Consider the following 16,045-nt stretch of genomic DNA (forward strand, 5'->3'; position numbering starts at 1 on the left):
TCCAAATCAGCTTTTTTTTGGCCGCCAACCCAGGGGTTTGCTCCCTACTCTTGTCCCTCAAGACGTTCCTCTCGATCCGACGCTTTTACAGAATTGCAATTTAGCAAAGATAAAGAACAATCAGCAGACTGACGAATCGTCTTCTTACTCCTTTCCTTCCTGGAACTGCTGTTCTTGGTCAGCACCCTGTCAGCAAAATTTGGGGGCAAACTTCGATCGTTCTTCATCCTTTAGATAATGGATGATCTTATGAATTAGAATGCAGCATTTCTGGCAAACGGTTTAGGCGTAATCGCAAATTCATCCGCAAATTTATTGCAGACGATGTGCTTCTTCATGATTTAAATATTCCGGGTTCCATTCCTTCCTTGCCAGTTCCTCCTACCTCTCCTCCGCCTTTACGTCGGTCTTTTCGCATTTCTCAGAAGACGAAAAAGTAACTTGCCCTAATTATGGGCAATCGTGCAGGCCGTGATTTAAACGCCTCTAAACACCTCAATCATACGGAGATCACCAAGACTCGCGTCTCTAGTGAATCTAATGGTTTCCATCTCTTGGAAACTCACTCAACCTCAGCTAGCTTCGGAGCTCTATCCCTCATAGCCGTCCTAATAATTCGTGTTGATTCATTTACTTTCGACATCGTATTTTCCTCACCGTCTTTCCATTATCGATTTATTTATTATCGTTTATGTCCCATAATTGAAATTGTGTCCATAATCTGGGGGGAGGTGTAGTATCCTCCCAATCTATATCTTATTCCGTCAGCTATATAAAGAAATATACGACTCGTAAGAGTCCAGTAAGCTTCCAACACTCGAGGTTGAAAGGAGGACCCGTCTTGTGTGGGGCTGCTCTTCATAATGGATTTTAAAACCCTATGTGTCGGTTTCAACGTTCCAAGTCACACTTAGTGCTGGCTCAATGGGCAATTCTTCATGATGCAGATCTAGTCACTGGAAATGTTTGGCAAGATCCTTGATGTCGAAAGATGATAGGACTTCTCTATCATTGAGGAGATCTGGGTCAGATTGAACCTAGCCTGACAACAAACTAATCGAATCTCCTTGAGCAGAGTTATGGCCTCGGTAACCTCGTCCACAGAGCCAACAAGATCATCCACATTAAACCCGTTCTTGATGGTCTTGACTGTTGAGCGGCTGACTTTATCTTCGTGATCCCGAACTGCCTGTTGGAGGGCAAAACTCGCACAACTGGGAGATGATACCGCTCCAAAAACGTGGACTTTCAACCGATATTCATGCGGGGTTCGAGTGACATCTCCATCAGGGTACCATAAGAATCGCAAGAAGTCGTAGTGTTTTTCAGGAACCTTAACCTAATAAAACATTTTCTCTACATATATCTGCCATAATGGCAATCTTCCTCTCTCTGAATCTGATCAATACGCCTAACAAATTGTTGACTAAATCTGGTCCAGGTAGTAGAGTGCCGTTGAGTGAAATTCCCATGAATTTCGATGAACAATTGAAGACAATTCTGATGGTCTTTTTCCTTTTGTGATACACCGCGTTATGGATGATGTACCACACCTGTCCCATCTTAGGCTTCAATTCGCTCATTGGAACTGGTTCGGCAAAGTCACTATCCAACATCGTTTGCATAAAAGCTGAGTAATCTTTCCTGTAATCTTGATCACGCTGCATCCTTTTTCCAATATTCCAATAGCCGTTGAAGAGCTTGCTTGCGATTGTTTGGAAAACTTAGGATTGTGTCGCGGAAGGGTAGTGCAATTTCGTAATGCCCTCGTTCGTCAGTTCGGATGGAATTTTCTACCCTTTTGAGCCATTTCGTATCATCCACGGATGGCCCTCGACTGTCCAATCCAGAATCTTGAAACTCTGCATCATACATGTGGCGAATTTTGATATTGATTTCCTCCAAATCCACTTTGGTTTGATTACATTGAATCAGATCACCCACTCTTTTCCTACTCAATGGTCCATTTAGAGCCTAACCCAATTGATGCTGGGAGGCATAGGGACCCGTTGGAGGACCACTAACGACTTCGAGTGGTTTAATTGCTTCGGGCACATTAGCTCCTATTATGAGACCGACATCCGCTTGAATGATGCACAAGGGAACATCCGACAAATGAGGCCAGCCCTCGAGATCTTCTTCACTGATTATATCTGAACATGAAACTGGAAGTTCCTTTCTTGCATATGTTGTCGGCAAACAGATCTGCTCGTTTTCGTCCAGATCCATGATTTCAAGACCATGAATTGCCTTCGTTTCCACTGTTTGATTTGTAGAGCTCATGGTAGTGAGGCGAATTTCGGTCTTTTTTCCACTGATGCCCAGTCCTCGAGAAAATCGTCTCTCACAAAACAATCACTGGCGAAGTTATCTAGGCCTGCATAGGTAACAACATATTTTTCTTGACCGTTGTATCAAGGCCAAAGCAACCCTTAAAAAAATTCGACGGGTCCAGGATAAGGGGTTCTATTTCATTGATCTTTCTTGTCGCACTTCCAAGTAGCGCTATCCTTCTCCGATTGACCACATTGTCTTTAGAATATCCTCGGTCAGGACCAGTTCCCGACCAGATTCAAACGCCATGACGGTGAACACCTGTGGCCACCTTAATCTAACACATCGAATCTTTATCGAAACTGTAACGTACACCCTAATGTGCACGTTGCAACTGAGACCTATTCTCGTAAACGCGTCCACCGAATAAATCCAAGTTTTTTAGTTTAGTTTTCTTATGTTTTAAGCAGATTTATAAGGTAGTTAGAGCCTATACAATAAAAATATATGTTCTTTCAAAACTTTTCTTTTTGTTAACTAATATAGTTATTGGAAAAGAAAATATAAAACTTTCTATATTATATAGTTGACCTACCAGCAAGGACATGATCAGAGTAATAGTCAATAACCTCACCTTTATTCAGTGTTTTCCTTTGTTTATAATCCGCGGAATTGTCTTGACTGGTTGAACGAGGGCGATTTGGCCTGATATAATGGCGCCATTTTATAATCCAGGAAATAAATCACACCGACCCTATTATAACTCTTGAATTAGCATTTTTTCCTATTGAAATTTGATATTGAATAGGACGATGGCAATAGTTTGGGTCAGTGCTTAATCCTTTTTTTTACTCATAACGGCAGGTAAGTGAAGCTCTACCTATAAGGTAATGATTCAGTTTTGGTTTGAGAATGTGTTCCTGGGAAATGTTGTTAAACAACGAAAATGAGGTTCTGCATAGATTTTATAAAACCGTAAGTTAGTGCCACAATACTTAAGTCATCTTTGCACAACTTGAAAGGGGGATCTTATTTGTGGACTTCCTGATTCTCCAATACGTGCACAGGTGTAGGCGCAGGCCTAGAAAGGTGGTGTTTTGAAAGGCTCAAAGTAATTAAGCACACCTGTACTAATCCCTTTTCATTCCCGGATGGTGGTCAAAGCATACATGAGGCAAAATCATCTATCTCCAGTACATGAAAGTGACCACAAGCATAGCTACATATTACTTAACATGGACTCTGACCTTACAACGAACTCAGGAATCTTTGCATCCAAAGCCAGGTCAACTCTGTTGGCCATTTCAGTCGCGCTAAGTATAATTACTTGATTACGGTTCGAACTGAAACTGAGACAATGAACGATGGTTCCAATTTCAGCCTTTATTTCTTGGGGACTTTTATTATCCCTTCAACCCGCTTTCTACCCATCTGAAGCTGAGTCAAAGGGCTCCACTCCTGCGCAGGTATTACCTTTTCTAATTACGTATGATGAATGATTAACACATTAGCCCAGTGATTTTGTGATATTCAAAAGTATGGATTGGTGTTTGGGATCGTAAGCTTGGGCGGCTTCCTCTCATCACCTATTTTTGCTCATTTTGGAGGCAAGATCGGGACGAAAATCCTTTGCAATGTGAGTGGATTTGTCCAAGGGATGACAGCCGTGGCTTTTGGAAGCTTGGAGTATGTGAACGAAACATGGACATTTATTGGGTTCTCCTATTTGTTGAGGCAAGTATCCTTTTGAATATCACGAAAGATTTTGTATCACCTTTGGAATATGAATGGGGATCACAAAGAGATGAACGAAAATTTGCCACAGCAAATTTTTCATTTTTTGTAGAGGCGCAAGAGAACAAAAAAGCAAGTCGCTTTTGATAACAAAATCATGAGACTTTTTTAAAAGTACATAATCCAACTTGAAAAGGGGTCTGTAGTACTGATGGGATCAAATGAATAATCACGGGAGGTTGCAATTAAGGCTACCAATTTAAATTTTCAGTGGCATATGGCGTCACTCACGGAACATGGGAAACCCGTTAGTTAGTCGCAAAGAGTAACCCTGATTTTCTTCGTTCAAACCAGGGTTGCTTTTTTGGTCAAAGCTAACCTTTTACCTTACGATGGACAGGGTGGTGCTTTGACTTTCCCAGCTTTCTGGCAATCCTGATTTTGAAAATTTATTTGATCCCGTCAATACTCCGAAGGACATATCATATTGCATGCTTTGCTCTTTCTTGTACTCTAGCTATTTTAACGTACTATTCGTAATACGTAAGATTAGAGAAATAAAAATCATCATCATCGCAAATGTCGTGAATGCGTACTTCGTAAATTTCGTAGAAAGCAAGATGTACCCGTATATTCATCTGTATTCAATAAGCAACAATAATCTGAATTTTCAGCTCAATGTACAATCGAGAGTAGGTATGAAAAGACACAAAAACATAAGAACATAAATGATAATTTCTTCCCAATCAAACATATCTTTTAAATTTGCCAAAGGGCTGCTGCCCAAGTTGGTTTCAAGAGGGTTTCAATCATGAGGTTGATTTACTGACTTGAAAGTGGTAAACAAAGAAATCAGGCATCAATCGTCTTTTAATTCTGTGACAAAATTCAAATGGAACATGAGATGTGATACTTTACACGAAGATTCTGATACCGAGGGGTCGAGGAAGCATTGCTTTGGTTAAACAGTTTTTTTTTTAAATATTGTTGCTCTTTTGGAAAAGACAATAATGTTTACTTTTTCGAAATTTAAACAAAAAATTAGAGGAAATGTATGAAAATTGACTCTAAGCATTATTTTTGTTATCTTCTCCATGCCAGGCATTAACTAGAGACCGCTGATTATTTACAAATGCAAAAGATCGATTTTAGTTGCGGATAGCAAACAATTAATCGAATAGATTTGCAATCTTTTTCAACACGCTTATGTTCCAAGATTATCTCCTCCATGCCAGGCATAAACTAGAGACTGCTGATTATTCACAAATGCAAAAGATCGATTTTAGTTGAGAATAGCAAACAATTAATCGAAATTTATCAGAAAAAGGTTCGGCTGTCTCACATTACAGGGATTGTTCGTCTCACGTGATGAGGTTCGCTTGTGCCATGGGATAGGGCTTGTTTGTCCTTCGGGATGTGGGAAAGGGCACCCGTACAATGACCGAAGTGCGTGGTCCGGGGGTGTTAGCGAAGTGGAAACTGAGTCACCTCCTCAAGGGAACCCTGCCTCAAGATTGAAATTTTGGGGATGCTAAAAAGACAGTTGGAAGCGTAACTCAGCTAAATGCTCGAACAACTAATTAATTTACGCTAATAGAGCCCTAGGCCCAAGGGTCCCAAAGGTGGTAACAAGCAACGTTTTAAGAGTAGCACTAAATACACTCTTTGTTCTCGAACAGGCTTAAGATAGATCCAGCACGTAAAAGATGTTTCAGGAGGGACATCACATGAATGAGAGAGCTCCCGTTTTGGGAGAGGCTAGAAAGGTTGGGATTGCACAATATTCACAAAAGATACGAAAGGTATCTGAAACTGTACGTCTTCGAAAGTATCCATGAGCTTTGTACCAACCCCAGGATTTAGGGTCAATTCTACGGACCATTGAGGCTTAATGTATGCTTTGAGAGCACCTTCAAGCCCTTGAGAATCCAGGCTAGTTAAGACAATGAAGTCCACATCTCTTCTTTCTCGGGCTCCTTCATTGTTTAATGTGCTTCCCTCTGATATTCGTAGGGAATACGTAGGCCTTGTTGATCCAGTAGCATCTTTCAAGTCAGACTTGGACAAATTTTTAGATAGCATACCAGATCAACCCTACATTCAAGGACTAGCTCGGTCTGCCTGTCAAATTCGTTGGTAGACCAAATATCATATGAAAATTGAAAGGTAATAAATAGACGAATTATAACCTTTTGTTTTAATAGTACTGGGGATTATATTCGCTGTAAAGGTTAGAAAAACCCGTGAAAAAACGAACCAAAGAAAAAGAAAAAAAATCTCCACCTACCTTCAGGGTGGGTGGGTGTTCAAAGCTATATCATTGGTTCAGTTGTACTATGTAATGATGGGCCAGTTTTTCTTGTCAGGATATTTTCATGACCAAACCCGTGATGATGTAAGAAATTGCGGGAAATATCGAGTATATCCCTAGTAATGGACTTGTCTGGTAATTCAATAGTATCTTCAATACTAACAAGTAAACAATTAATGTTCTTAGTGCTCATGAAAAATATCTTTTTAGGTTTATTGATGGTGTGGCGAATGCAGCCGGTGCCGCTGCAATTGTGAGCATTCTCATGGCTCTCCTTCCTGGCTATGAGTCGTCCATTCCCGGCTGGACTCAGATGTGTTTTGGTCTAGGATACACCATTGGTGAGTGCTGAATATGGTATACGAGATAGCTATTTATGCAACGAACAAAATATTACGATTCTTTTGAATGTGTAAGTTTTAACTCCATCTTCACATTTTCTTTGTTGAGGATTCTTGACAATTGAGGTAATTGCAACAGACGAAAATGCTAATTAGGTTGAGCTTGTCTACTACGTTAAGTGAGTAGATTTGGAAAAATGATGGAAACTTTATGCATTGACTGCTTTTTCATTACAAGATAAACCCTTTTAAATCGCTGAAGTTATTCATTAACTAACAAACAAAGATGTATAAGATGTTTGCATTCGTAAATTGCAAACCACCGTTTTCAAAAATTGAGCACTCCAAACATCGCATTTCTTAAATTCGCATTGATCCTCAAAAAGATCAAGTTGTTTCAACATTCATGACCGTTTTGTGTGTCATTCTTGAAGAATCAGATCAACAGTCACCTAGATTATTGACCAGTTATCATCGTTCCTGAGCGGTTCTCTTCATGACTTTAGGACCGGTTTTGGGCTCACTTTTGTTCGAATTTGGAGGATTTAGCCTTCCATTTTATATCATCGGTGGAATTATCCTTTTCTTGGCCTTTGACCTACTCTTGATTGTTCCAAACATCAAACCAGGCACTGCAGCAAGGGATCATAAAAGCCTGGCTCATGATTCCAAGCCACCTCTCACCATCAAAAGCGTATTCAAAGTAAAGTCTACGTATTAGAAAATTTTCAGCCAGCATTAGTCTTAGTGTGTCATAGTCTTTCAATTTAAGCCTCCCGTTCTTCGACAAATTCGTCCTCTTCTATGGAAACGGAATATTTGAATCAATGCTCCAGCCACACATGATAAATACCGAGGCTCAAGCTAGTCAGCTTGAGGTCAGCATGGCGTTCCTTATTGTGGCCGGGTGTTACATGGTCACCACTCCAATAACTGGTTACGTAAGGACAATTTAATTTACTGACCGAATCTTCCCCGCACTCGCAGTATAACCAGCAGTTGGTCCGCTCCGAAAAGTGAAAAGTCCTAATATGTGCCAAGAGTTTTTAGAAATATTGTCTTAACTCGAAATTTGGGCAAAATGATTTCATACTGCCGCGAAAACAATGCACCGTGTAGCTTGTCATTAAGAAAACTTGGCTGATCACCTTGGCAGAATGAGAATGGACTACGGTCCAGTTTGCACCTTATTATAACGACTTTTGAAGTCATCAATTCTGAAGGCTTTTCGTTTCGACGTGACACCAATGTTTTGGATGAAGGGGGCCTTTTCTTTTCGTTTTGGGGGTGGCTTATGTCATATACGGCCTACTTAACCTTTGCACAATAGAGCAATAGAAACCCTTTCCAATGCATCAATAACTGAAGCTATCTTACTACATTTTGGATTAACGATACAAGTTTATCAGGTGCAGGATTTATCACATTGTCTAGCGTAAAACAATCAGTTAAATCAAATAACTGTCATACCCAGAAAGTTGCCTCATGCATTACAAACGTTAAAGACTACTAATTTCTAGGTGTGTGATAAAATGAAGTGCCCAATCTTGCTTTCAATTGTTGGCAATTTCCTTCTGTTCACCGCATTCATCTTTATTGGACCCTCCCCATTCTTGGTTGGATTGGCGCCCTCGGTACCATTAATCTTAGGGATGATGCCATTCCTAGGGTTAGGTTATGGATTGGTGTCGGTCTCCACGTTTTCCAGAGCCTACAAGGAATGCATTCGACAAGGGTACCGGGATGATGTCGATACTTATTTCGTCTTAACAAGTAAGTATCTAAATGATAAAAAGTCCATTTTAAAGAGGTATCCAAAGTACAGCACGATTAATCAAACAAGGTGCTTAATATCGTCTTTAAGTCTGAGCTAAGAATGAGTTTTGAAAAACGGGCCTCCGTTTTGCTCTCTTTCTTTTCTTTCTCCTTTGGTTTGGATGAAACCAAGAGGGTATCTCCAGCGAGGAAATTGCACTAGCTAGCCATTACACCTCGCTCTTCCCTTCAAGATTGACTTCCGGTATCGGGGTTTGAACCCACTGCAAACCACAAACTAATGACAAAATTTTATTGAGACGGCTTTAAATGATTGATTGATTGATTGTTTGTTTGGTTGGTTGTTACGGAGTCATATGGCTGCTACCTGGCTTGGCCTGCCATCTCATGATGGGTGGGTGTCCCAATCAAGGGATTTTCCCACTCCGTTATCACAACCAGCATTAGCTTTTATCTAACCGTCGGGAATGATTGCAGGGTCGCCCGTTTAAACTGTTCAAACAGGAGCTCAGTTTGTAATTAAGATATTGCATAGAAGCTTGGACCTAGTCAGCCTTGGATTGAACCAGGGTCTATGCAGTGGAAAGATACCATATGCTGCCCTGAATTTGGGTTCACATTTTTTCTCTGAATCCATAGGTCTTTGGACAGCGTCATTTCATTTGGGCAACTTCCTTGGTCCTACTATAGCTGGAATCATTGTGAACGCCATCGGATTCCCTTATACCAGTCAAATCTCAATGTTCATGTTCCTTTTGATGACGATCCTGGATTGCATTCTGTACTTCTTTGACAAGAGGGGATCCAAGACACAAAACAAATATGAAAACCTATCTTAAAATAATTCTTGCCTCATTATTTTAATCTTATAGCTCTGAACCAACAATTGTGCACCCCAAATACCCCATGCCAAATTGGAATATTTTCTCACACTTGACTTCAATACTAAAACCGAGAACTCAAACATTTTTGTTCCGTAAGTTGCTTTAGGAGGATGGAGAGACAAAAAATGTGCATACTAAATTTGGTAGCTCTAGCTTGGAAATCTACCCAAGAGAATGGAGAGGGTGCTTTAAGGAAGATTGTGAAATAATGGTGGAAGCATTGCGTTATGACACAACTGTACCACGCCAGGTGTAGGTGACTCAATTTATCAGTTTTGGAATGTTAGCACCCTAGGGAGCTCGATATGGATTCATCAAAACCAAGAAAGCGGTGAACCAATATGAAAAAGTTGATATTATTGACATGTGGTTATGGACGCAAAAATTTTGTGTGTGAGTGAGTGTCATTCTGCCAATCAGTGAATCTATGTAAAAGAATGTCAATCATTGATTGCCCTTGAATATTTCGTTACATGGAAGAGCCCAGGACATGACAAACCAAGTGCGTTCACCCTCAGATCAACAACCCAGATGAATCATTTGTATGCCCATTACTCCCTAAATTGTCAACCGCATTACTGGCACCTGGAGAGGCATTAAAGTTCTATAGAAATGATGTAAGAAGCCACCTCAAATTTCATTTCTATCCCCAGCCGGCTAGTAACAACCACCTGCATCCAGCACTGAGGCACCGACTTGTGGGCCCTTAAGTACTAGCAAATGAGTAGGTTTTTGATTGTCTAGTTGTCTAGGTGTTTGTGCTTGCAATCAGGCCTTGGGACCTCATTCCATATTTTGAGCCTAGCCTGCAAAGTTGTTGTCTTGCATAGTGATCTGGCCAATAACCACACCATAATACTCTTCAAGAAATAGTGGGAACGAAGAAAACCAACAAACCATCTGTTCAGCGTTGATTCATATTGAATTCACGTTAATTATTGGTATAAATTATATACTGTTTGGTATTTTGATTATAAGATGCATTTGATCTTTTTAGATACATCAAGTGTACTCTGTTAGTTCTGGTTAATATTAATTTGAAGGTCCAGCAAAGTTTGTGGTAATTCATCAAGTTTCCCATCCTTCTGAAATAATAATGTGCAAGGGATGTTCAACAAAAAAAATCACACCTGACACTTACCGCTTTCTTCAAAAACACTGGATTTCTGATTTATTGAACCTGCATTAAGGTACATAATAGAGCTCTCTAGATATCTTGACACTCGTTTGGTTTTAATTTTTAATGGCTGAAAGTTTATGTAGCTGCCAAAGCAAATACATCCGGATGTAAATAATTACCATTTACAGAAGAATCAAATATTGGAGAAATTAAAATCACCGGGCATTTACAACAATTTTGAATATTTTATACATTATATACCCTTTTAGATAACAATATTCCCAAAGTGGATGAAAGTAACATTAGTGGATTGATATGAACTGACCTCAGAACCAAATTTTAAAAAATCACTCTTTTAACCTATTGAATTGAACAATTACGTTTCCCCCTTGCTGACTGCTTGGTACACACTGTCCGCCTCCATGCCTACAGTACTCCTTGAGATAACTCCTGGTATTGAGGAGGATGACATGATAACGTCAACGCCATGCTACAAATTGATAATCACGCAAATAAAGTATCATAATCGGACTTCAAAAGTCCACTTCATGAATTCATTTGGTTTGTCTTGCAATTTTGGACTTGAATCGGATCCGAACCCAATTCGATTTTTTCATTCCCCAAATTCAAATCCAAATCCGATTCCGAACGAAATGTTCAATCCGACGGCATCTGAATCTGATTTTTTCCCAATCCGAATAGAATTTTTTTGGTCAATGCGATCCGAATCCGAAAAGTCGGACCTGATACACAGCTCTAGTATAGACGCGCCATTAGCACCTCATTTTGGGACAATACTTGACAATAAAAGTCACCAAACAGGGCACCATGTCTGAGCCAATGAGAGTGCGGAACCCTAATAAGAGCGAGGGATACAAGAGCTATCTTTGCTGACCTTTCTTAAAAAAGTATGTGTGGTATTTACTTGCTCATTCAATATAACATTGAAGGAACCTGTAAGAAAAGTAGGTATTTCTTTGTTTTTCTGAGAGCTAAAAAGCAAAAACTTTGACATTCACTCCAATTAACTCTAAAACCAGGTTCAGGAAAAAGCTCATAGATATTTTTAGAGATGAATCGTAAAAGATACCTTTTGTACCTCCTTTATATACTTTACTGTCTCAATTTTTTGCAGTTTGTTGCAATAAGATAGCAGTTCTCTAATTCTCACATTATTCCTGCTAGCCCTTTTGGCAAAAGCTCTCGTTTCTCATGAAAATGCAATTAAAATCCCAGTACTATACACACAAAAGAGCAAATATAAAGAAATTTGCATTTTAGCCTAGGTCTCTTGACCCTGTAAGATGGCTAAAATAAATCACCCAGAGGAATAAAATTTGATTTCGAAGCCGCCATGGTTTAGGGTATTAATTTGGGGTCCAAGTTAGGAGACAACTTCGATTTGCAAAGACTTTGGAATAGTGAGAAACATTGAAACCTCTGGTAATTGTTTCAAACTTTTGCAAAATTTGTTTCACATTATCTTTTTATGAGTATTTTTTGCGTTTTAGAAACTTATTTCCTGTGAAAAGAGAATTACTTCATGCCTTTAAAACTTTTTTTGTGATTATTTGGCCATGAAAAAAGATTTTTTCCCGAGCCCTGCTCATTACATTTTGCAACACTTGCGAAAAGTTAGAAAAGGTCTATTTGTCAATAGTTTTGGGCCAAACTGTCCCCTGCTTGGAGTACATGGGCTTGTTCCAATATTCTGGTATGTAGCCAGAAACAAAGAAGATATTTGTAAGCTTTTTTTAAGGCACAATCAGTGCCCACTTCCTATTTTCCGCAACTCTATTCTATTTTAGATCTTTTATTTCTGACTTCACATCATTAAAAAAAGAGAGAGATAAAACCTACGGAAAGCAAATTGGGTTGGTGTGGAAGTTCCAACCTCCTGGTGCTCCCATTGGGGGGAGTACACAAAGCCTTGTAAAAGTCCGTTAAGAGAGCAATGCACTGCCGGGTTAGACCAAAAAAGCGAGCAAAACCATGCGTGTTTTGCAGCCAGAGAAATCCGGTTGACTTTGGCCAAAGTCACGGCGTTTTCCTCAATCTCTAGACCCCTATCTTACGAATCAAACTCTGTGCATGATCAGCATTTCTCCGTGTATAAACTCCTCCACAAATAAGCAATAAACATCTAGTCAACAGCCACCATCAGGTACATGCACAGCCGGTAATAGCCGTGTCAAGGCGGTAGAACCTTCCCTCAGACGAATGCAGAACGTGGGCGCAGAAGAGACATGAATGCGTGCGGGATGGCCGTGGTCGCAACGAGAGCGTGGTGCGTACGGAAGGCCCGTGGTTGCAGTGACCCACCCATGGGTGCAACGGAAAGGTCCGTGGCTGCAATGGTGACTGGTTCAGGTCGACCGTGGGGTGTCCAAGCGGCTGGGGAGGCGTCAATGCCTGGATGGTTGGGGAGGACGCGGTGGACTGTGGTGACCCGGATGGAGGATGGATTCATAGTCAAATCCTACAACATCTAGTCAACAGCCACCATCTGGCAATCATACATGGCCTATAGCAACTTGGATTTTCCTTACCTGATCTGGCTCAGTTCACAGTTGCTATGAGGAAACTTTTTAAGAAACAGGATTGCCTCTGTCTAGCTAGAGGATCTAGATGTTCAGTTCGCTACATGTGGAAGAGGCTCAGCAACTCTTCCAGACTTGTCTCCAATCAAAAAACCTATGAGTATACCACCAGCAAGGAGTTAATTTACTTTGATGCTCGTAATTAATGTCCATGCTACCAACAAAAAACGTTAAAAGTTTTGGAGACATATTTTAGATGAAAACTCAAGAAAAGTCCTAGTCAAGAGTGCAACCAATCGCATCAGAAATTTCGTATTGAGCTTGGCGTGGCTACCCAGGTAAGCAATAGCCAAATGCATAGAGCAATAGAAGAGGATGAACTCAATTTCGGGACAAACTGTAGATATACGCCCCCATGCTGTGAAAATGGGATTGTCAAGATGTACTCAAGCAAAATACAGGAATACCTAATTTTGGGATTAAAATATTGGAAGGCGAAAAAAGTTGAAAGAATACATGAGCATAAAAAAGAATATATACCAACGGGTGCGGTATATATTCCTGCACAGTGAAGAGGAGTTATCCGCGGAGGAATTCACTCTTGGTGGAGTTAACCATGCGGAAATTGCCGTTGGCGGAGATATCCGTGGTGAAAGGATTTCTATGGCTGAGATTGCCGTTGGCAGAGTTCACTGTGGGAGTTCAATGTTGACGGAAATGATGCTGGTGGAGTTCAGCAATGGTAGGAAAAACCGCTCACCGAGATAACTGTTGGAAAACTGATGGCTGCCATTTGAGAGCACCTTCAAGCCAGAATAGCTAAACTGTTAAGTCGTGCTCTCTTCTTTCTTGGACTCCTACATTGTAAAATTTGCTTCCCTGTCATATCCTTGTGGGAGCACGTAGGCCTGGATCTGTATGCATCTTACAAATCAAATTTGTACAAATTTTTGCAACACACTGTTCCACATTAACTCTATCTTCAAGGTTTAGCAATCCATGACTGCCCTTTCAAATTCATTGGAAGTCGAACTAAAAAGGTTTGAGTGGTAATAACTCAACGGATTTTAATCTTTCATTTTAGTTCTTTCAAGAAAAATAGTCCTAATTCTGTTAATCTACACTGCTCATGTTTATTAACGCTATCGAACGTCAAAAATCTAGTACTTTAAGGTTTTGACTCAATTTTCCTAACGCAAATTTTTGGGAACACACAATTAGAAGCGCTGGACTTGAGATCTAAAAGTAGGGATTTTCGATTTCTATCTTACTGTTACAATCAAATAGGTGCTGACGTCATCTCGATATCCTTGTTGGATGGATTCCCTATAAGCTCTTGAAAACGAGGAGACTGATACCCAATCCTGTTTGCTAACCCAAGAGGGCATCTCCAAAATCAATGAACCGAGTCGGCAATCTGGTTATAAATGGAGCGGGTCCTATAAAGATGAATGCGACGACCAAGAAACAGTTTCCGACAATGGAGAGCAAAAGTCGGCCTCTTCATTCCATCACAAACCTAAGAAGATATTGTCGTATATGAGTCATTTGTATGAGATATACATGTACAAAACATGTCTACAACAGACCGGATTGGAAATTGATGAATTTGGACCAAAAGTTTTCACATTGAAAACAAAATAGATGAATTGCAATTGGAAAAGGAGAAAAAATGGATACTTTTTTAAATAGGGAAGTTCTTTGAAACAAAATGAAAAGAAATAGTGAAAATTACTGTAAAATACAGATGGGGAAAGGCCATATAAATATTTTTGTTTTGGACCTCGTGAATTGGAGCCTCCATTTGAGACTTGCATCAATTCTGAAAGACGCTATGATGAGGCAACGTCTTTATTAGATTATGTTCATGTAGTATTCTTGGATCAGCCCTCCATATATCTGTATTTAATGTTCAATGGCCACTCTGGTATTGCAGCCTTTTTCCCTTTTCAGCTGACCAGCAAAATTAACACTTGTATTCTGCTTCCTCACTACTGGATTGTTCCTCATTCTTTCCTGCATTTCTGCTTTGTCTGCTTCCATCTTTACATGGCACAGTTGTCTCCCCGTTAACAGACTTTGTCCAAGGGGTTTACAGAGCTCTAGCTCCGGATTAGACTTCAGATAGGCACTCGCCAGACTGCACTATTCTGGTTACTTGATTTTAACCCCATGGCGCGCGACGACATAACGCCGCTTTCTGATTGGTAGCATAAATGTGGTCAACTTTGAGCTGTCAAGATCCAACTGGATTAGGAAGTACCCCTGTGGGCAATCAAGCTTCACAAACCGTTGCAGCGACGTGGAGTGGATCTTTTTCATCAGGTCGATGGCGCTTGGAAAAGGCCGGACTGGCCGACAGGACAACTATGGTATGCTGGCAATAATCAGTCATCCAGCCTCACTTTCTTCCCGCCCTGGGCTTTGGCACAATATGCCCTGGGCTGGTGGCCGTCGTAGCACTCCATAACTCATGCCTCTTCCAGCTCGTGCATCAAAGCCGCCAAAGGACCCTGGTGGTGGATGGGTATCTGACGGGCAGTCGTTACATGGCAAAGCTTAATGTATCTGTTGTTCTGGGTCTATTTTGATCTTCATCTTTGTATCTTCAACGTGAAAACAGATGATGCAGTATGAGATCTCTTCAAATCGTTGACGACAATTTGATAAAAGGGCACTACCATCATGCAGGTCTTCCGATATGCCATTCTGTATTCCATCTCTGTTGCATCTGGTCCTCTTGCTATGTCAGTCTGTGGGAATCAAAGTCTTCTTGGACAGCTGAAATGGCTTTCATCGTTAGGGGTGATGGGATCAGCCCTAACCCCAGTAAGTTGGCGTCCATAAAATCTTTCCCGACACCAAAAAATATTACGGAGCTATGATTGACAGTTAACAACTTTCCTTCCCGATTTTCAACATCTCACTTCCACAAAAATTACGCGACCGCGGAACTGGCGGCAAACGCAATTCTGTGGACAATTGAAAGTGTGATCACTATCTTGCCGTATTTCAAGCTTTCTGGTTGTCACTGACCATAAGCCTCTCTTAAGGACTTTTGAGAA

General features: G+C 40.5%; 1 protein-coding gene across 1 annotated transcript; it reads left to right on the top strand.

Annotated features, from left to right (window-relative positions):
• The first annotated feature begins 3,446 nt into the window (after positions 1–3,446).
• On the top strand, positions 3,447–9,363 carry LOC131891764 (MFS-type transporter SLC18B1-like). Its single transcript, XM_059241414.1, has 8 exons — positions 3,447–3,591; positions 3,655–3,740; positions 3,812–4,008; positions 6,530–6,660; positions 7,167–7,363; positions 7,419–7,601; positions 8,181–8,433; positions 9,076–9,363. Exons 1-8 carry the CDS (start codon positions 3,510–3,512, stop codon positions 9,273–9,275), a joined length of 1,329 nt encoding a protein of 442 aa, XP_059097397.1. The 5' UTR covers positions 3,447–3,509; the 3' UTR covers positions 9,276–9,363.
• The last annotated feature ends 6,682 nt before the right edge of the window (positions 9,364–16,045 follow it).

The sequence above is a fragment of the Tigriopus californicus genome, chromosome 12 (genome assembly GCF_007210705.1).
Source record: "Tigriopus californicus strain San Diego chromosome 12, Tcal_SD_v2.1, whole genome shotgun sequence".
NCBI classification, from domain to species: domain Eukaryota; kingdom Metazoa; phylum Arthropoda; class Copepoda; order Harpacticoida; family Harpacticidae; genus Tigriopus; species Tigriopus californicus.